The sequence below is a fragment of the Lithobates pipiens genome, unplaced genomic scaffold (assembly GCF_037356315.1).
Source record: "Lithobates pipiens isolate NorthernLeopardFrog02 unplaced genomic scaffold, aLitPip1_a1.2 Scaffold_19, whole genome shotgun sequence".
In the NCBI taxonomy this organism is placed as follows: domain Eukaryota; kingdom Metazoa; phylum Chordata; class Amphibia; order Anura; family Ranidae; genus Lithobates; species Lithobates pipiens.
This window is the reverse complement of record NW_027507764.1, coordinates 370841607-370862316: the sequence shown is the minus strand read 5'-3', so window position 1 is coordinate 370862316 and position 20710 is coordinate 370841607. Positions and strand designations below refer to the sequence as shown.

The window sequence follows — 20710 nt, the reverse complement described above, 5'->3', positions numbered from 1 at the left end:
CATTCCACAAATTCACAAAAGGGGGAAGAGTCTACCAGCTGAAAAGGCAGAAGTTGCAGTGCTAGCAATTTGGCCAAGCTAGCATTTAGATGCTGAGCATGTGGATTGCTGGGACCGCATTTATTTTTATGGTTAAGCAACTGGGGAAGGGAAATTTGCCTGCTAAAATCAGATGGTGGTGTACTGCTAGCAGATTGGCTGCAAGTACTTGGGACACCTATTGCTATACCTTGATTCCTCTCAGTGCAGGTTTTTGAGAGGACTGGAGGTATAGTAGGGTTGGAGATCCCAGATGAGAAGCAAGGAGAAGTCCACCTTTTTCTTTGATGTGGGTCTTTCAAGTGCTGTTGCCAACGGACTGCATGACAGGTCGTCATATGTCTGGTCAAGCATGTGGTGCCCAAGCGGCTGCTGTTCTGGCCATGCTTGATCTGCTTCAGACATAGGTTGCAAACAGCAACGGTGCGATCTGCTGCATACGTGTCAAAAAAAGGCCCACACCAAGGAACTTTTAAAGTCAGCATGCGAAGCTCTGCGGTGTGATGCATAGGGTGGCTGCCCTTAAGCTGCCCCCTAGAACACCTCATTGGAGTTGTGCCTCCTCCTCCTCTCTTCTCTCAGGCACCCAAGTACCCACTTCTCTCAGGCACCCAGTGACATCATCATCCCCTCCCTCCTCGTCACTGGAGCAAACTTGGCAGTATGCTGCAGCTGGGGGAACATGACTACCAGTTTTTTATCCTTCTTGGGCACCCCTCTCTCTAGGCTCAAGTTACTCCCTTCCTCAACCTGGGAACCAACATCTGAACCTTGAAATCGCTGCGCATCCTCCAGCAGCATGTACCCGACACCGTGGTCAAATAATTCTGGGGAATCCTCCATGCATGATGGTGGGGCTATGGAAGGAGTGACTGTGGACAAGGAGCCGGTGGAATAGGCCACTTTGGCAGCTGCATTGGAAGGCAAACTACTCTGAGCCTGGGTGACAGAGGATGAGGAGGATGAGGATGGCTTTGTTATTCACTCCACCAACTCTTCTGCATGTTCTGGCTCAATAACACAGCCAGCAGCAGAAAAAAGGACAAGCATGCCCCATAGCCACCTGCAGAGGATGCACCATGTCCATGACCAACACTGTTGACTGTAGACACAGAGGCTGCTTGCCCTCTTTTAGTGGCCTGTGAGTGTCTGCCTCTCCTTGGTGGCCTTCCAGACATGATGTATAATTTGTTTTGCAACACCACACTACACTGTATTAGATACTGTGTACACCACCAGAAATGTAGTATAAACTGTACACCCTGTATTAGATAATGTGTACACCGCCTGCACTGTATTAGAAACTGTACGACGGCTGCAATGCATTTTATACTGTTTACACCACCAGAAGTGTAGTAGAAACTGTACACACTGCATTAGATACTGTGTACACCGCCTGCACTGTATTAGCAACTGTACTATGGCTGCACTGTATTGTGTACTGTGTACACCACCTGAAGTGTAGTAGAAACTGTACTACGGCTGCACTGTATTTTATACTGTGTATACCACCAGAAGTGTAGTAGACACTATACACACTGTATTAGATTCCGTGTACACCACATGAAGTATTTTAGAAACAGTAAACCAAGGAATGCACTGTAGATATAGGCTACACTAGATGCAGAGTATATATATATATATATATATATATATATATATATATATATATATATATATATATTCTCAAATACACTGCCACTATCTGAATAACCTGATTGCTTAACCTGATTATTTCAGATTTTAGGTGCTGAAAGCCATACCATTATTTTGCATGAAAATTTGGCATTTTATATTGTAGTCCTGTATTTCTTAGGAATAACTCACTTAAATTTGTCCAAACCAGAGTTTAGCAGACATCCTGGGTATGATAAAATTTGAAAAATGAAATCATAAATTATAATATAATAAATAACTATATAATAACTATAACTATAACAATAATAAAAATTATTTAATAATGTAATCAAATCAAAAACACAGAAATTTGCAGAATTGTCACTGTCATTACTTTTCAGTATTTGATGATGGATCTCCCCATAAAATCGATATCGCTCAATTCTGCGAGTGATTCTAATTTATTATCGCTGTTTTCTAGCGGGTCAAAAAACACTTTTGATGTAAAGGGACAGTTTTGGTTGCTATGGACAATCTCCAGTTTCCAGGCAGAAAGAACAGTTTTTATAATATAAAACTGCATGCAGGGCACTGGAGAAACCACTAGGGACAAAGGGGATGTGAAATAAATACATACAGCAATGTCATCTATAAGTTTACAGTATACTGTATGTAATGTGTGTGTTTTACTTTTTGAATTTGGCGCCGTTCTCCGTCCCCGTGCGTCGCGACGCTCGCAGGGAACAGAGCCCGGCAATGTGATAGATCGAGCGGACGGCTCGCTTGCACTGCGGGAAGACATCGCTGGATCCAGGGGACAAGGTAAGTAACCTCTTTCTGGATCCTGCAATGCGGTCCTGAGTCTTGCTCGGGGTTACCACTAATGGTACTGAATTTTCACCCCGAGCCAGACTCGGGAATACCAACAGGGGGGTTAATCTAAATCAAGCTATCTCTCTGTCCACACCAACAACACTACACACCGCCGCCGAGTAAGCAGCCTTATATAGTGTGGGGCATGGACTTAGTTCCCCTGATCCATGATTGGCCAAAGACACCCTGCCTTTGGCCAATTATGGCTCTCTTAGCAGAGCGTACTGTAATTGGCCAAAGCATGCAGGTCAGGTGCATGCTTTGGCCAGTCATCATACAGCAATATCGCAGTGCATTATGGGGCATTTTGCGGCACCTAATTTGCTGCGAACGCTCTATAAAGTTCTTTCTTTGTGAACGGGCGAACACCCGATGTTCGAGTCAAACTTATGTTCGACACGAACATCAGGCTCATAAATGGACAGTATGATGCGCTGGTGCTCTACAGCAACGTGTAGGTGGGAAGCTAAAGTACCCGTACAGGTAGTCTATACTCCCTGTACACATCTCCAACTACATGGTCAGTTTTGACTGTAGTGTACAGTTGAGTGGCATCTTACATTGTTTGTGGTTGCTATGAGTTACTACACTTTGTACATCATGAAGACTGTGCATGTCATTGCTTTTCTACAACTTTTATTTAGTGAGAAGCACTGAGAGGTCTAGGAAGGATTATACCACTGTCCTCAGTTTCAAATGACCATTTTTCTTTTATTTTTATGGACTTTTTTATGAAGTGTTGTCTTCCCCAATTTGTATAGAATATTCCTGTAAATCTATTTGATTGAACTGTTATTCTTCAATATATACTTGTACACAAAGGTAGCAGTCTTCTTTTACAATCTATGCATGTGTGTGTCTATTTACACTATGTACATTCTGATGCGTATGATATGACTCTAAAGAGAATGTGTAAAAAAAAAAAGCCATGGAAGTAGAAAAATAGATGTATCTTAATTTTTGCATATTGATTTGGCACAGTTGGTTTGATTTACTAAAACTTGAATGCATTAATGGGTGCAGCTCTGCACAGAAACCAATCAGCTTCCAAGTTTTATTGTCAAAGCCTAATTGAACAAGCTGATGTAAGAAGATGATTGGTTTATCAATACATGCACAGCTGCACCAGATTCTGGGTGCTCCAGCTTTAGTAAATCTCCCCCAGTGTGCCTTGAGTGGTAATTGATCTAGTAAATATGGCTGAACGTGACATGTTATATCTTATGCATTTTGATACATTATGAGTGCCATTATATTTTAATATTCAATTTATATTGATATATCCTCAAAAAAAAAAAAAAACTAGAACAGAACAATGAAATGTATTGTTTTATCAGGCTTGTTCCAATAATTTGTAATGCATAGTAATTCTACTCTGCTATCAATGGCGCTCAATCCCTTGAATTCATGAAGACTCAGGCAGATTTTGTGAGTGTCGCTCATGCATTTTAAAAGTGGTGAAGAATATGCCAAATTCTTATACCTGTCTAGAACATGTACTTGAATTTGCTTCATGCTGCCCCACTTGCACGAGAGAAACACTTTTCCAAAATCTGTCTGAGATAGTTTTTCCCTCTGTATGTCAAAAGCAAGTTGGTCTTAAAGTATATGGAAACAGCTTGTAAAACTATTTAAAGCAGATATTAAGGGCATAACATTTGTGTATAAATATAACACTATAAACACAAAAGTGATCACGTTCCCTCTATTCCCAGCTGCATAAGCACTAGGGGAAGAGAAACAGCAGCACACTGGTCTTCCCAGTGAACAGCTGTGAAAGGGCGGGGGGGGGGTCAGCACAAGTCTGATCATTGGAGGAGAGTAGGTTCATGAAAGCAGAGGTACTGACAGAAACACTAGGGATTTCACATAAAGGAATCGTACAAAGAGAACAGGAGACTGCTTCATACAAGTACATGGTACAGCAGGCACATATCAGGAATATGAAATCTTGGTTTTACATGTTCTTCAATTAGCTTTTACCTTTTCTTTTACATTTGGCGCATTCAAAGCATCACAATGTAAAAGTGGCACATTTTATAACTACCTGAATTTGGTGCACGAGTCGCTGTCAGAACCAAAAGTGTAATGCCGCGTACACACGATCGGAATTCCGGCCAGAAAAAGATCGATGAGAGCTTTTCATCGGAAAATGCGACCGCGTGTAGGCTCCATCAGAATTTAGCTGTCCGAATTTCCGCCAGCCAAAAATTGATAGCATGTTCTCAATTTTCCAGACGGAAAAACTTTCTATCAGTAATTCCGATCGTGTGTATGCAATTCTGATACGCCAAAAATCACGCATGCTCAGATTCAACTACGAGACAGAAGCTATTGGCTACTGGCTATTGAACTTCCTTTTTCTAGTCACGTTGTAGGTGTTGTAGGTCACCATGTTATAAATGATCGGAATTTGATGTGACCGTGTGTAGGCAAGACAGCTTATGCCGAATTCCGTGGGGATTGCGTCGGGAAAACCATCAGAGCTTTTTCCGACGAGAATTCCAATCGTGTGTACGCGGCATTACAAATACTTTATGAACAGTACATTAATAGGAGGGAATTAATGGCAGAAAAGTAGTGCAGCAGCTTTAATGAATTCCCCCATTACCCTTTTAAAATTGCTTGATATCAATATATGCATGTATGTATGTATGTATATGTATAAACATTTAATGGTATTAATGTGATTTTTCCTACAGAGACATGAGCGCCAAACGAAATCCACAGGTGGTTCCACTGACGCTGTAGACAACATCATTTCTCCTCAACCACCTAAGCCTAAACCCAAGAAAAACCCTGAAGCTCAAATACTCAACAAACCAGTCAAAGTGAAACAGAAGAAGGAAATAAACAACAACGGCAACATTGTCATTTACACACAAAATGGTAAGTCATTTCTGTCTTTTTCTACTTTGGGCATGCATGTTTGGTTTATAAGGCTGATGCCACATGGGTGACTTACTAGTGACAGGATTGCTAATAGTCTTGCCTGTGTGTACCTATTGAATCACTCCCTCTGTAGCGGAGGCAGTAAGATGTTCATCCCATCACTAGCAATTGGGATTCAGCAGCATTCAGGCCAGCAACAGAACACTATTTGGACCATCTCACTGAGTGTGGCTACATAGGTAGAGATTCTATAGGGGCATACTGGTAGCCTTTGTCTGACATCAACCTTCTGACATTGGCACCGGTGGCTGCAATTCTGCTTTTCATCTGCAGCATCACCTACTGGAATAATCTGGTATTACAGCTCTTGTGGCTCAATTTACTACCAATTTAATAATGAATGATGAGTGCTTTGGATTGCCTCTTTGTTTACATGATAACTATGGGGAAGATATACTGCGGCAGAAGGGCACGTACAGGCAGGATTACGTACCTGTACGTTGCCTTTTAAGAAGTGGGTTGTGGGCGCGCCCGCCGTGAGCTTCATGAGCGTGATCGACTCACGGAGAAATGCTTATGTAAACAAGCATTTCTCCGTTCTGCTTAGTGACACTGGCACTGATCACAGCTCCCTGTAATCGGGAGCGGTGATCAGTGTTGTGTCACACACAGCCCCTCCTCCCCCAGTTAGAATCACTCCCTAGGACACACTTAACCCCTACAGCGCCGCCTAGTGGTTAATCCCTTCACTGCCAGTCACATTTACACAGTAACCAATGCATTTTTAATTGCACTGATCGCTGTATAAATGTGGATGGTCCCAAAATCGCGCCAAAAGTGTCTGATCTGTCCGCCATAATGTCGCAGTCACAATAAAAATTGCTGATCGCCACCATTACTAAAAAAAATAAAATAAAAATGCCATAAAAATATCCCCTATTTTGTAAACGCTGTAACTTTTGCGCAAACCAATCAATAAACACTTATTGTGATTTTTTTCCCCAAAAATATGTAGTAGAATACGTATCGGCCTAAACTGAGGAAATTTTTTTTTTTTTATATAGATTTTTTGGGGATATTTATTGTAGCAAAATGTAAAAAAAAAGTATTTTTTTTCAAAATTGTCGCTATTTTTTTTGTTTATAGCGCAAAAAATAAAAACCGCAGAGGTGATCAAATACCACCAAAAGAAAGCTCTATTTGGGGGGAAAAGGGACGTCAATATTGTTTGAGAGCCACATCCCACGTCGCGCAATTGTCAGTTAAAGTGACGCAGTGCCGAATCGCAAAAAATACTTTAGTCTTTGGCCAGCCAAATGGTCCGGGGCTTAAGTGGTTAAGATATATTTTAAATGCAGAACTAAGCAGTTCAGTCATGGCAGAATGACTGACTGACTACGCTGTGCCCCATTTCCTTCTCTTTCTCATTAATTTGAGTTATATGAGATTTACAGGAAACTCACACACCATGTTAAAATGTAGATTTTGTATTGCAGGATCAGGTTCTCCATCCAATACCGCCATAGAGGCCTGGAAATGACAGTGCTTCTATTGTGTGTGAAGTTACAGAGAAATGCTAGATTACAATAGTGAGATAGAAAATCACCAGCTAGTTCAGCCCTTATACAATGCAATTTTAAACTCGTATTCTAGAAGCAACATTAAACATCTAAACGGAATGGAATATGTTTTATGAAAAAAGATTCACTATCTCATTTAATGCTTGATGGAATAAAGATAAAGAGTAAAGTACTTTGTGCCGGCCACAAGGGTAGAATAGTATTTCTTGATCCATTTAGGTTCTATCGCTTACGTCTAAAATGGTAAGAAATTGAGTTTGTCTGTTCACAGCTGTCTCTCTGGATACCTTATAAATCCAAAGCTATTTTTGTAATGACGTTTCTGCTTTGTTCTCAGTATATTTTTTCTCGCCAAGCTCCTCCATTGTAAACGTATACATCTCTAATATAGATTGTCTGCCTTATCTGCTGCAGGTAATTTCTGTAGCTTGTGTTATGGTGCACATGGGAATTTTCGTGACTTTACACCTATATAACTCAGTATTGTTTCAGTTTTCAGTCTGAAATAAGTAGTGACTGGCTTTTAGCCCTTGTACACACGGTCGGACATTCCGACAACAAAATCCGTCGGCTTTTTTCTGAAGGATTTTGTCTAAAACTGGTGTTGCATACACACGGTCAGACAAAGTTGCCGGAAAATCCGATCGTACGGAACGTGATGACGTTCGGTCGTTACAACGGGACTACGTTCAGGCTAGTAGCCAATAGCTTTGGTCTTGTAATTTGATCTGAGCATGCGTGGCACTTTGTCCGATCGGAATTCTCTACAAACGATTGGATAAAGTTCGATCGGATCATGTTGTTGGAAAAATTTATATCCAGCTCTCAAAATTTGTAGGTCGGACATTCCGACGGGAAAAGTCCGATGGAGCCCACACATGGTCCGATCAGACATTTTCCGTCGGAATTTCCGACCGTGTGTACAAGGGCTTAGGATGTAAAGCTAAACCTACCCTTATTAATTCCATTATTTAACCAGATCTGTAACTAGAAGATGAAATAATCCAAAAACATTTTTTAGCTTTGAATGGATGAAGGTGGGTTGAAAAACCTATAGGCATTATATATTTCTTGAGCAAGATGTCTAGATCTCAGCTGTAAGTTCATCTGAAGAAGTCAATACTTGCTTCTACATTTCTATTCTATTGATTCAAAATCATTTTACATTCATTAGTTATTTTTGCTTTTACTTACAATTACTGTTTTTCCACTTTCTGGTTGACTGAGACACTGGTGTTGTAACCAGGGCCACACAGTTGCATCCTGGCAAGGGTATATTGCCAGTGCCCCCCTCCCCAGATGATGTGCACTGTCACATGTTCCATAGATAGGAAGGAAATTATATTATAATACTTGTTTTACATTTTTTTTTACATTTCTTTAGTTAATTCCTGGTTTCTATGCCTAGGCAAATTATCGCATACATGCCAGGAGTGTTCAGGATGGACGTGGGGTTTTCTCAGCTAAGCACACCCTTCTGCCTGAATGGCTGAACTAAGGGCAGATGGATTCCTGGAAGTAAATGCTACATGACTCCTCTGCCCTTACTCACGGCCAGAAATGCTAGGGGGAAGTTATTTCTTAGCATAATTAAGCATGGAAACATGAATGGATGGGCAAGTTTGCTTTGAATATTAAAAATGAGTTAGATAGCGTTTAACTTGGTTTGTGGTGTTCAGATGCAGCAAAGTTCCGCTTTAAGGACAGAAATTAGGCAGAGAAAGATGGAAACTCTATCACAGAGGTCTGCTCTTTGGCATCTGCACGACCTCCTATTCGGATTTCTGCAGTATTTGCTGTAAGTAGAGAGTTAGTTCTTTCAAGCCACTTGGACTATAAATTCTAAGTTTGCCTTTTGGAACATGTTACATGTTCCAGCTCCTGCTGCCAATTCCCTGATCCCACTCCTCTGTGTGACAGCGGGCGGGGGATCTTCTGCCCATACCCGCTGTCAACATTTTTAAAAAGTGTGGCCATGCGGGGCTCTGCCAACACAGCCATGCCATTCATTCAGTTTCCTGCAACTTCTGAATAAACAGCGAGGACACTGCTGAGTGCTCTCGTAATTCATTCACAAGCCCTGCAAATTTAAACAGACAGTCTGTATGAAGGTATGAGCAGAAAGCTGCAGGGCTTGTGTGCAGAAGCCTGACCATTGCACCTTGATCCACTGATCACAGGTGCAATGCTTTCCAGGCTCCTGCAGGAAAAAAAAAATTCTGCAAAAATATGTGCATTTACAGTTTTTTTATTTATTTAAATCTGAATATATCCTTTACCATCATATAGTCAAAAGGTCAGATATTGCCTGTAGCAAATACATAAAGTGGTTCTAAAGCCTTAAGATTTTTTTACCTTAATGCATTAAGCTACAAAAACCTTCTGTTGTAATACAGGATCCCCCCAGCTCCCCCTTATACTTACCTTAACCCGATCTCAATCCAGAAATGTGCAGCTCTTCTGTCTCTCTGCCTCCTCACTAGGCAGATCGATAGCAGCAGGAGCCATTGACTCCCGCTGCTGTCAATCAAATCCTATGATGAAGGAGCGGGGGTGTGGGGCCAAGCCACCCTGTCTGTGTCAATAGACACAGATAGGGTGGCTTGGGACTGAGCCTGCATGAGTGCCCCCCTAGAAAGGGCTTCCTATGGGGCACTCACCAAAGAGGAGAAGCCAGGAACGCTGGCGGGGGACCACAGAAGAGCAGAATTGGGGCTGCTCTGTGTAATACCATTGCACAGAGTAGGTAAGTAAAACATGTTAATTATTTTAATTAAAAAAAAAAAAAACGGAAGCTTGAATGTCCTGCATCAAGTCTAAAGTGGAGGCAATTATCTCATCTTTTAGTGAAAGTTTAAAAAAATGTGAACACCACCCGGTCATTTTACACAACACAACTTTTCCTTTGTCTTACTTTTATTTACCATACCTTTAGAAAATACATGCAAAATAATCTGTCATTATACTGCTACTAACCAAATGTAATTTTCTCTAGTAAAATAGATTTTTCCCATCCACAATTTTGACATTGACAACTACCTTCTTAAATCTCAGACGGGTCATCCATTCATTATACTGGGTTTCAATGACCCTGTTTGAAGCTTTTAATTAAACTTTAATAAATTTCCCATATGTTATTGCAGTGAATCTCTTTTTATGATGCATAACCAGATGATAAATGGTTTAATTAAGCAAGTAATTAACTGTTCAAATAGGTTACCTGGTAGATATCAGTGTAGAGAAATGACATTTTCGGCTGGCACATATGTTCACATGAAGCCTTGGCACTCTGGTTTGGCAGATGCCTTCTGTAACATAAAAGCAGCAGTAGTTTGTTCATGATTTTTTTTTTGCTGGAAGTGTATTTAGCTAAGGACATATGTGCTCCTGCATATCATGTATAGTCATACCATGCAGAATGGCAAAGGGCGCAGTGGCCCAGTGGCAAGCATTGCTGTTATGATGCTCCAGGTTTCTGGCTTGGAATGGGTCCAGTCCCTTGTGTAGGTTTTATGCTCCCTCTGTTTTAAGAAAAAACCCACCAAATGCAACTTAGAACGGGCTCTAGTGTGTGTGTGTGTGTATATATTTGTATAATTGAAATCTTGTAAACTGTTTCTAAGTGCACGTAACGGCATAACAGAGCATTGTAATTATGAGGATTGTTAACTGCTACAGATCCAAGGCTCAGAGTTTCTCTGGTTTATGGTGAAACAAATACAAATCACAGGACCTTGGTGCAAAGTTTAAAAAAACCTTTCCTATATTTTGGACTGCCCTGTTTGACTCTTTAGCTGCTCATTTTTAATGCAACTGAGTGAAACTTGATTGAAAAAAAAAAGTAATTTGACCTTGAAGGTATTTAATGATTAAATAGTAGAAAAAAAAGAGAATTGGAGTAAAGAGTAATGTAGTTTTATAATGTACAGAGTATAATGTAAGCACACTTTTAGCTAAAAAAAAAAGGAGGCAGCTGTAGTATATCAAGCTCTGACCTTAAAAGGATAGTTCACCTTTACAAAAAACCTGCCTATGCAGGTAAGGGATGTTTGTAGATCAAAAAACGTGGCTTAGCTCTGACTAAAAATGAATAATACCCTTGCTATAGGTGTTGGCCATTTACATATCTTATGAAGCCTGACTGGAATACTCCCAGGACGTTGCTAAGTGAGGCCTAGTCATCACTGCTCACCTCCACCTCTTTCTCTGAATCAAACCCCCTCACATGCTCTTTCACTCCCCTGATGCAGTAGCTCTGAGCTCAGCATTTGAGAACTCACTCCTGTGATGGTGTTGGCGAGCAGTAATGACTAGGCCTCACTTGGCAACATACTGGCAGTACTAAACAACATCCTGGCAGTATTCCAGTCAGGCTTCATAAATTATGTAAATGGCCTTCACCTATAGAATGGCTTTATTCAACTTTAGTGAGAGCCGCACAGTTTTTATCTACAGATGCCCCTTATTTGCATAGGCAGTTTTGTGGTAAATGTAAACTATCCCTTTAACCACTTGCCACCCACCCACCGTCAAATGACCGAGGAGCGGTGCGACACTCGTTCTGGGACAACATCAATGTTGCCCCAGAACGGCTGCTCTCTGTTCCTAGGACATGGCGTGACCCCGATCTCTGTAAAGAGCCAATGACATGGCTCTTTAACTATGTGATCGGCTGTGTCCAATCACAGTAGGTCACATGTAAATGTGGAAGTGCCATCTCTTTTTTTTTTTTTCGACCAGACTCAAGTCCGTCGGAAAAATTTGAAATATGTTCAAAATCTAAAGTCCATCTGATTTTTCTTCAGCAAAGGTCCGATGAAGCCCACACACGATCGAATTGTCCGCCGGATTTGTTCCGTCTGACCTTTGCTGTTGAAAAGTCCGGTGTAGTCATATTTTGCTCCGCATCGTAGTATGCTCCGGAAGTGACATTGCGGCCAGGAATTTCGCACTGCGCATGCGCGATGCGTTCCAAACACTTGCGCCATGCGTTCCAAAGGATTTGCGACAATACTGACCAGTGAAACCGTCAGATAATGTCACGGAAGTGAAGGGAGGTAATCCCCTCCCTGAGCCACGGTTACCCACGCTCTCTCCGCCGTTCTCCGCTCTGTCTAAAGTTAACGTGACGGATTCACTGAACTGCATTGTCGTAAATCCTCTGGAACGCATGGCGCCAGTGTTTGGACCGCATCGCGCATGCGCAGTGCGAAATTTCTTGCAGCAACGTCACTCCCGGAGCATTCTACAATGGGGAGCAAAATATGACACTACACCGGCCATGTGTATACAGCATTACTGTAAGATATCTAGTTTACTACACCACTGTGTATCATAAACAATGTCATTAGTTCTTTTTGTAAAATACTGTTGTTAACTTTTTAAATCTGTTTTTGCATTTTAATGTTGCTCAACCTCTTTCAGCCACTTTCTATCGATGTGCATTCACTCAGCTCTGTCAGCTGCATCGTCTTCCTAACAGTGACAGTGTTGGACCATCCCTGCACATTGTACATCAGCACGGCCGCATTTATGGGTTGATTTATTAAAGGCAAAAGGACTGTGTACTTTGCAAAGTGCAGTTGCTCCAGAGCTTAGTAAATGAGGTAAAGTTATACTTTCCAAAGAATACCCAATCACATGCAAGGAAAATAAAAAATACATTTTTGCTTGTACATGATTGGATGATGGAAGTCAGCAGAGCTCTTCCTCATTTACTAAGCTCTGGATCAACTGCTCTTGCAGAGTGCAAGTGTATTTGTCTTTAGTAAAACAACCCCTGATGACTCGTACACACGAGCGGTTTTTCAGTCGGAAAAAACTTGGATGGTTTTTCTGACGGAATTCCGCTCAAGCTTGGCTTACATACACACGGTCACACAAAAGTTCTCTGAAATTTAGACTGTCAAGAACGCGGTGACGTACAACACTACGACAAGCCGAGAAAATGAAGTTCAAAGCTTCCGAGCATGCGTCAAATTGTTTCCGAGCATGCGTAGGAATTTTGCTCGTTACAATTTGTACAGATGATCGGAATTTTGGATCTGAACTTTTTCCAACCGAAAAATAGAGAAGCTGCTCCCAATATTTTGCTGGCTGGAATTCTTCCAGCAAAAGTCTGACAGAGCATACACGCGATCAACATTTCTGAACAGAAGCTCACATCCGACTTTTGCTGGCAGAATTTCTGATCGTGTGTATGGGGCTTTAGTCTCCACCAAAAGGTGCATATGACAGGGTGACAATACAGGAGCATAACTGGGCAAAGTTTTTCACCCATAACAGGAAGTGCAGTAAGGACCTTTATTTATGGCAGTATCACTAGGTATTCTATTAACAAAAGTTGAAGATTTAAAAAGAAAAACATATTTTTTTTATTTGGTCATACATTTTCAGTAATTTTCCACTAGATGGCAGTGCAATGCTGCTATATTATTTTAGGTACTTAATGAGGAGGAAAAAAAAGCAATAAGCTATTTCTTGAGGGAAGTACATCTTATTTTCACCTGGTGCCTAAGATGCAATGTGAGATATGGCAATGATTGATAAAGTTGGATGTGAATTACATTTTTACATTTCTTTGAGCATAGGCTATGATTCTGCTCTTTTGTCCATTTTTGTAATGCTAGTTTACAGATTCATACTAATTTATAGTGAAAGAGAATTTTAAAAAGTAATTTACGTACACGCTGAATAAGTATTCAGTAAGTGCGGTTCCCAGACAACATTTAAGTTTTCACCTCTGGTTATAATTCATACATTGTACAGAAAAGAAAAATATATGTATTACTCGTTGCAACTAATTATATTCTACATGTCAATGTTCAAGTGTGTTAGAAAGCGACATCTGAAATCACATTGGTTGTTATGGACAGTCTTATTTATTTGAATACTCATACTGATCCCAATGAAAACACTATCTACATAGAGTTTGCATTTACGCTGTGTTTGTGTGGGTTTCCTCCGGGTACTCCGATTTCCTCCCACACTTTAAAAGAAACGCTGGTAGGTTAATTGGCTCCTGTCCAAACTGTCCTTAGTATGTGTATGTATACATGTGAGTTAGGGACCTTAGATTGTAAGCTCCTTGAATGCAGGGACTGTACAGTGAATGTACAAAGTACAAACCGCTACATACATTTTGGGTGCCATATCAATATTTGTAATAAATAAATTATGAAATACCTAATGTTAGCAGAATAGAAGGTAAACTGACCCTATTTTGTGACCTTACACTGCTAATGCGCATGTTGCAGCAGCAACATACTTGCGAACTGGAATTGCTCCTTAAAATGGACCTTCCCTTCAAAATACCCCTTTGTCTAGGTGGGAATGACATCACTGTCAGAAACTATGAAATCAGGCCGAGACAGAAGTACAGTTAAAGCATACTTGTTTAATAATAAAAGTATAAAAGAACAAATGTAGTCAAAACATAGCCAAAGTTCAGAAACCGGAACGGATAGTCAGAAAAGCCAGAAGTCAGGGATCAATATAGTGGAACAGCAAGCAGGATCGGGAGCCAGAAGGGATGCCTGTAAAGCAAGTCTTGAACAGGATCGCAGGAGTTTTTGTGATGTTGACAAGGCGAAGGTAGAGAACCTCTGGACTGTACGGCTTAAGTAGGCAGGACTGCCGAGCAGGATATCATCAACAACTGAGTAACTGTGGAGAGATAGGAGTTGGCAATTAGCTGACAACTGAGCGGCCAGCTCAGAAAAAAAAAAGTCTGAGCCCAGCCCTGACAATCACCCTGCTTCTGAGCCTCCTGGGATATCTACATTAGATGTCCCAGGTGGCATTTGACTGAGGGCCAATTCACACTATTCACACTTTACCACATGATAAAACATCTGTCACCACAGAGACACAAAGAAAACAATTGTTTCCTATGTGTCCCGTTCGCACTGCAATGTAGCCTAGTGCTGCGCTGCAGCATGTTGCAATAAAATGCAGGTGTGCTGCATTTTATCACAGTGCTCAGGCCCGAATCGCACTGCAATATCAGGCAGTGCATCGCATAGCGCCGCATGACATTGCAGTGAATTAAGTGTACGTTTTTGCACACTTCAAATAAAGCTGGTACAAAAAAAACGACAGTGCGGTGCACTGAGTTGTGCGCCACACTGTCCCCTAGCCAGCCGGAAACGCAGAGCGGCCAGAGTGTTGGATCGCTCCAGCTGCTCTGAGATTTAGCATATGTACATGTGTGAATTCGCCCTGAAGCATCACAGCGTTGGAGGAGGAAGGACCTGGCACCGTGGCATCAAGAAGCTGGCTGTAAATACCTGAACGAGACACCTGGCACCTGACAATGAAGAAAAGGGGATGGAGGCGCAGAAATTGGTGTGCAGCAGCAAAGAGGTGGAACACAACAGATCAATACTGGATTCACTGGGTATGTATGTTGATTATGGACATTCCAGCATAAAAGGTGAAAGGGGATGGGATAAAATATAAAGTGGGGGTTGAGGTTCCTCTTTACGGTAAGCCTATAATAAGACCTACCGTAGGTACAGTGAATATTTCTTAAACTTGCTGTGTCTAGGAGATATTCCCGCTGGATCTAGCTGCCGATGTCATCCCGCATGCACGGGAGTGACGTCATTGCGGCACGGCCAGTCAGGCGGCTGGAGGACGCAAACCCGAAAGGAAGGCTGTTCTAAGATAACGTAAGTATTTCACAATGTGCTAGTATACGATGCATACTAACACGTTATAAGATTGGGGTTGATTTGCTAATGTCAAATAACCTGTGCACTTTGGAAGTGTCCTCTGCAAGTGGAGTTCACATGATTGGATGGTGGAAGTCACTCGTTTACCAAGGTCTGGAACAACTGCACTTTGCAAAGTGCATAGTCTTTTTTTCCTTTAGTAAATTAACCCCATTGTCTTGCAGGGTTTTAAAAAAAAGTTTGGTTTACTACCACTTTAATTACCTGCATGACAACAGATTCAATCATTCTTTCCTAGCCATTTGCTCATGTTAATGAGTGGTCCTGTAGTAGCAGAGATTCATTGTTTTATTAAGTCTCTTGTTTGTGGCCCCTCAGGAGCAATTGAAGCACTGGGCTCAGAATGCTGAAACATGCACCTTCCTAAAGCAGATAGAAGGATTTGGTGATCATTATAGCTGTCAGGAATACAACACTTTCTTATCAACCACTCTTATGCAGATGATGTCATGTGCATGAGCTCCCACAAGGTTGTATCTTAATTCAAGCTTCCGCACTTCCAGCTTCCTTTGCTCCTTTGCTTATGCTGTACAAGTTTCCCCAAGGTAAAGTTATCTGCAGTTTATCCTTTATTTAATATAAACCACATCCTTACAATGTTACAGATGTCATTTTACTCTTTTACACACATTTTATTTGCATTTAAGTAATGTAATTTTATGGCCGTGAAATGGAAATATATTTTTTTCTGCATTTGATAACTAGTAACTAGTCTATGGTAGTATGGCAGTTATAGTTCTCATCTATTAGAAGAAAGAAAGACCTACATAAGCCCTTGGCATGATAGACCATATACAATAGTAATGTTCTATATATTGAGCAAACATTCCAGCAAAACAGGGCCTTATACATAGGACGATTCAGACACTAGATTATTTTTTGTGGTTATATAGTCACACGGGTTCAATGTTCCACCATAGAGCTAATCTGCGTATGTTGTGTAAGGGACAACTGTTTCCAGATCAACAGATATATTCCTCTGGTTTTGAATGGGATGGTTCAAGAGGTAATATAATAAATACCTTATTCCTAGGGACATATGTATAGATAGTGTGGGTTGCTGCAGTGTTTGTATTGACCTGGACTTCTATTGGTGGTAAGAGCCCCTTATCTTGTATCTACCCAAGGTACAGAAATCATCTTTCCCTGTCCCACCTCACTTCAGAACATGGGTTGATTTACTAAAGGTAAATAGTCTGTGCACTGCAAGTGCAGTTGCTCCAGATCTGCGGGGAACATGCAAGGAAAATAAAAAACTGAATTTTTGCTTGCATATGATTGGATGATAGAAATCAGCAGAGCTTTCCCTCATTTCAGAGTTTCACCTTAGATCTAGAGCAACTGCAGTGCATTTCTACTGCACAGTATATTTGCCTTTAGTAAATCAACCTCATAGTGTTAACTCTCAATCAGTTAATCCCTGGATCACCTCTGATAGCTAAAATAAAGGACACTCCCCCTAGCCCCCAGTGTTCCTCTTTTTTGGGTCACTCCAGGCCACCTTCCATGTGAAATCCTGTAAGCTGTCACAGGTATCTAGTGGACCAGATCCCCCCTACTGCACCCCCCCCCCCCCCCACAGGTTCTATGCCTCTCCTAGTTTGGAAGTCCCAGAGTTTGTGTGGTAAATCCCTCTAAATCCTGGGTGCCCCTAGTCCCGGATTGGCGGGCAATATGTGCTTAAAAATAATAGTTTTATAATGGTCTGTTGCGTTGTCCAGAATTTTGTTCCAAGCTCGTAAATGTTTTCCACCTGGGTGTCAAAAGTTATCACCCTAGCTTACAAGAATCAAGGGCTGGCTCCTCCTGAAGTAGTGTGGACACATTCAACACGAGGGACGGCAGCCTCTTGGGCGGCATATGCCAAGGTTCCTCTGGAGGATGTCTGCAAGGCGGCCAGTTGGAGTTTGTGTACGACCTCCACTATAGACTGGTTGTTCAGGCAGCAGCATCCACAAAGTTTGGGACAGCCATAGTCTCATCAGCCTTACAATGAAATTAAAGTTTTCTTTTATTGTGCACCATATCTTTTTGGCTGAGTGTTACTTTTTCCTGCCGGTTCATTGCTAGGTAATTCCCATTGTATGCTGGCGTGAGGTGGGTCAGGAATACAGAAAATTGTTATACATACTTACTTTAATTTTCCTTTCCTGGTCTATCCTCACATCAGCACAACTCTGCCCTCCCTGGTGGCCTGTTTCTATCTAGTTAAGGAACACGGGGGGGGGGCTAGGGAGAGTGTCTTTTATTTTAGTTATTGGAGGTGCTCCCGGGGTAACCGATGGAGAGTTAACCCATTGTGTGTTGACGTGAGGATAGCCAGTAAAGGAAAATGACCGTAAGTATAGATAACAATTTTCCGTATTCTCCATGCCCTTATTAGGCTACACAACAATTCCTAAAAAGTTGCTGGTGTCTTCACTTGTAGCACTTGCACAGTGTTGATTTACTAAAACTGGAGATGACTGTGAAATCTGGTACAGCTCTGCATAGAAACAATCAGCTTCCAGTTTTTTTTTTTGTCAAACATTAAACAAGCTGAAGTTAGAAACTGATTAGCTGCATTAGATTTTGCAGTCTCCAGTTTTAGTAAATTAACCCCAGTGCGCTGCTATGTACCTGGAAAGCCATGGAAATATTGAGCTTGTTAGGCACCTCAAATGAAGAGATTATCACCTAAAGCTATGTTCTTTACCCAATATTTTTAGGATTTCTATGATGCAGCAATTCCTGTGTGGAGACATTGACAACAGATACCTTATTGGTCTTGGGCAGATTGAAAGGAAAAATATTTGGGGATTACCCGAGAAGTGATCTTGTAGCCTTCACATATATAGCAGCTCCATGTTAAAGGCACAATTCTGACTTGCTGTTTTTGCTAGTAAATGCACAATTGTATACTTGACATGTGGCCCTTTAGTACTTTTTGTGTTGTTTTTGGAACCCGGCAGTCTGAAGTGGGAATGGGGGCATTGTTTTTAAGAGGCAATGTCAGCAGTTTCAAACAGTCCTTTCAGCATTACATAAAGTGAATATTAGATGCTGTGATGTCAGGATCCATATTTGAGGCTCCCTATACCTCAATAGTTGACAACCACTGCTATAGACATTAGAATATAGTATGAATATGGTAAGGATAGGTAGAAACCATTTACCAAAGTACCACAAATCCACAGACAATGGATATAAAAGTCTACATACCCCTGTTAAAATGTCAGGTTTCTGTGATGTAAAAAAGGGAGACAAAGATGAATCATTTCAGAACTTTTTCCACCTTTAATGTGACATATAAACTGTACAACTCAATTGAAAAACAAACTGAAATCTTTTAGGGGGGAAGTGCAAATAAAAAAACTCAAATAATGTGGTTGCATAAGTGTGCACACCCTCTTATAACTTGGGATGTAGCTGTGTTCAGAATTAAGCAATCACATTCAAACTCATGTTAAGTAGAAGTCAGTACACACCTGCCATCATTTAAAGTGCCTCTGATTAACCCCAAATAAAGTTTGGCTGTTCTAGTGGGTCTTTCCTGACATTTTCTTAGTCGCATCCTACAGCAAAAGCCATGGTCCGCAGAGAGCTTTCAAAGCATCAGAGGAATCTCATTATTGCTATAAAGCATACATCCAAATCAACAAAGGAATGGCTTCACCAGAAGAAGATTAAAGTTTTGGAATGGCCCAATGTTGATCTGAAGAGGGCTGTGCACAGGAGATGCCCTTGCAATCTGACAGATTTGAAGTGCTTTTGCAAGGAAGGGTGGGGAAATATTGCCAAGTCAAGATGTATAATGCTGATAAAAAAAAAAAAAAGTCCGAGTGCTGTAATAAAATCAAAACTTCACCAAATACTTCAACAAAGTATTAGTTTAAGGGTGTGCTCCAAAAGATTTTGGTTTATTGTTCAACTGAGTTGTACAGTTTATAGATCCCATTAAAGGTGGAAAAAGTTCTGAAATGTTCTGAAATGTTTTATCTTTGTATAGTTTTTTTAGGGCTGGGAAAATTAAAGATTAATTCCTCGATTAACTGTTAATTTTTTTGATCGATAAAAATTCTTTTGATCGGTACTCACCTCTCCACTGGCTTATGGGTCTTCAGGGAGTTCCGTCGGAGATCCGGTGACGTCACGGACATCATCACCGGACTCCTCCCCCCTTCCCCAAGTGCCTCCGTCTGCTAACGAATGGAAGGGGGATGAGTCCGGTGACGTTGATGTCCTTGATGTCACTGGGACAGCCTAGACCAGTGATGGCGAACCTTGGCACTCCAGATGTTTTGGAACTACATTTCCCATGATGCTCAACCACACTGCATAGTGCATGAGCATCATGGGAAATGTAGTTTCAAAACATCTGGGGTGCCAAGGTTCGCCATCACTGGCCTAGACAATGATGGTATGCTGGTATGTCTGCGTGACTGGCTAAAGTGATGCCTACTTGCCTACTATAAAGTAACTGAAAGTCAATATACTAGATACGTTTTATAGTTAAAGTTAAACTAACTTTCTACATTTTTCTTAAAGTTTAATATAAAAAAATTATTTACGTCAGTGCTACAGTTTGAATTTAAAATGTATTTGTGTGAACTGTGAAGTTAAGTGATGGATTGTGGAAACTAACTAGAGTCGGGTGATTGTATATAGTGTATACCACATTTATTACTGGCTAATGCAGAGTTGCAATGCAAGGAGATGAGCTAAAAGTAGTTGGATCTGTATGTGTGTTATAATTAATCGAAATTAGTAGATTAATCAATAAAAAAAAATCGATTAATCGAACCTGAATTCTCTACATAACGCACTCCTAAACCCTGCACTCTTGTGATACTTATATTATTTTAGTTCTGAATAAAAATATTTTGATTAAAAAAAAAGGTCAAGGCTTACGAATGCGCTTTAGTACTGTTTGTTCTATACCCTTTGACAATAATAGGTAGTAGCCTACTAAACTATATTCTGTCATGGTTGTTA

At 41.0% G+C, this 20710-nt stretch overlaps 1 protein-coding gene across 5 annotated transcripts in view; it reads left to right on the top strand.

Annotated features, from left to right (window-relative positions):
* The window catches only part of DCDC2 (doublecortin domain containing 2), a 298898-nt gene that overhangs the window by 134825 nt on the left and 143363 nt on the right, over positions 1–20710 (top strand). For all 5 annotated transcript variants that reach the window (XM_077492274.1, XM_077492275.1, XM_077492273.1 and 2 more), the window contains one exon: positions 5232–5418. In XM_077492274.1, coding sequence (XP_077348400.1) covers positions 5232–5418 — 187 coding nt within the window. The remainder of the gene's footprint in view (positions 1–5231; positions 5419–20710) is intronic.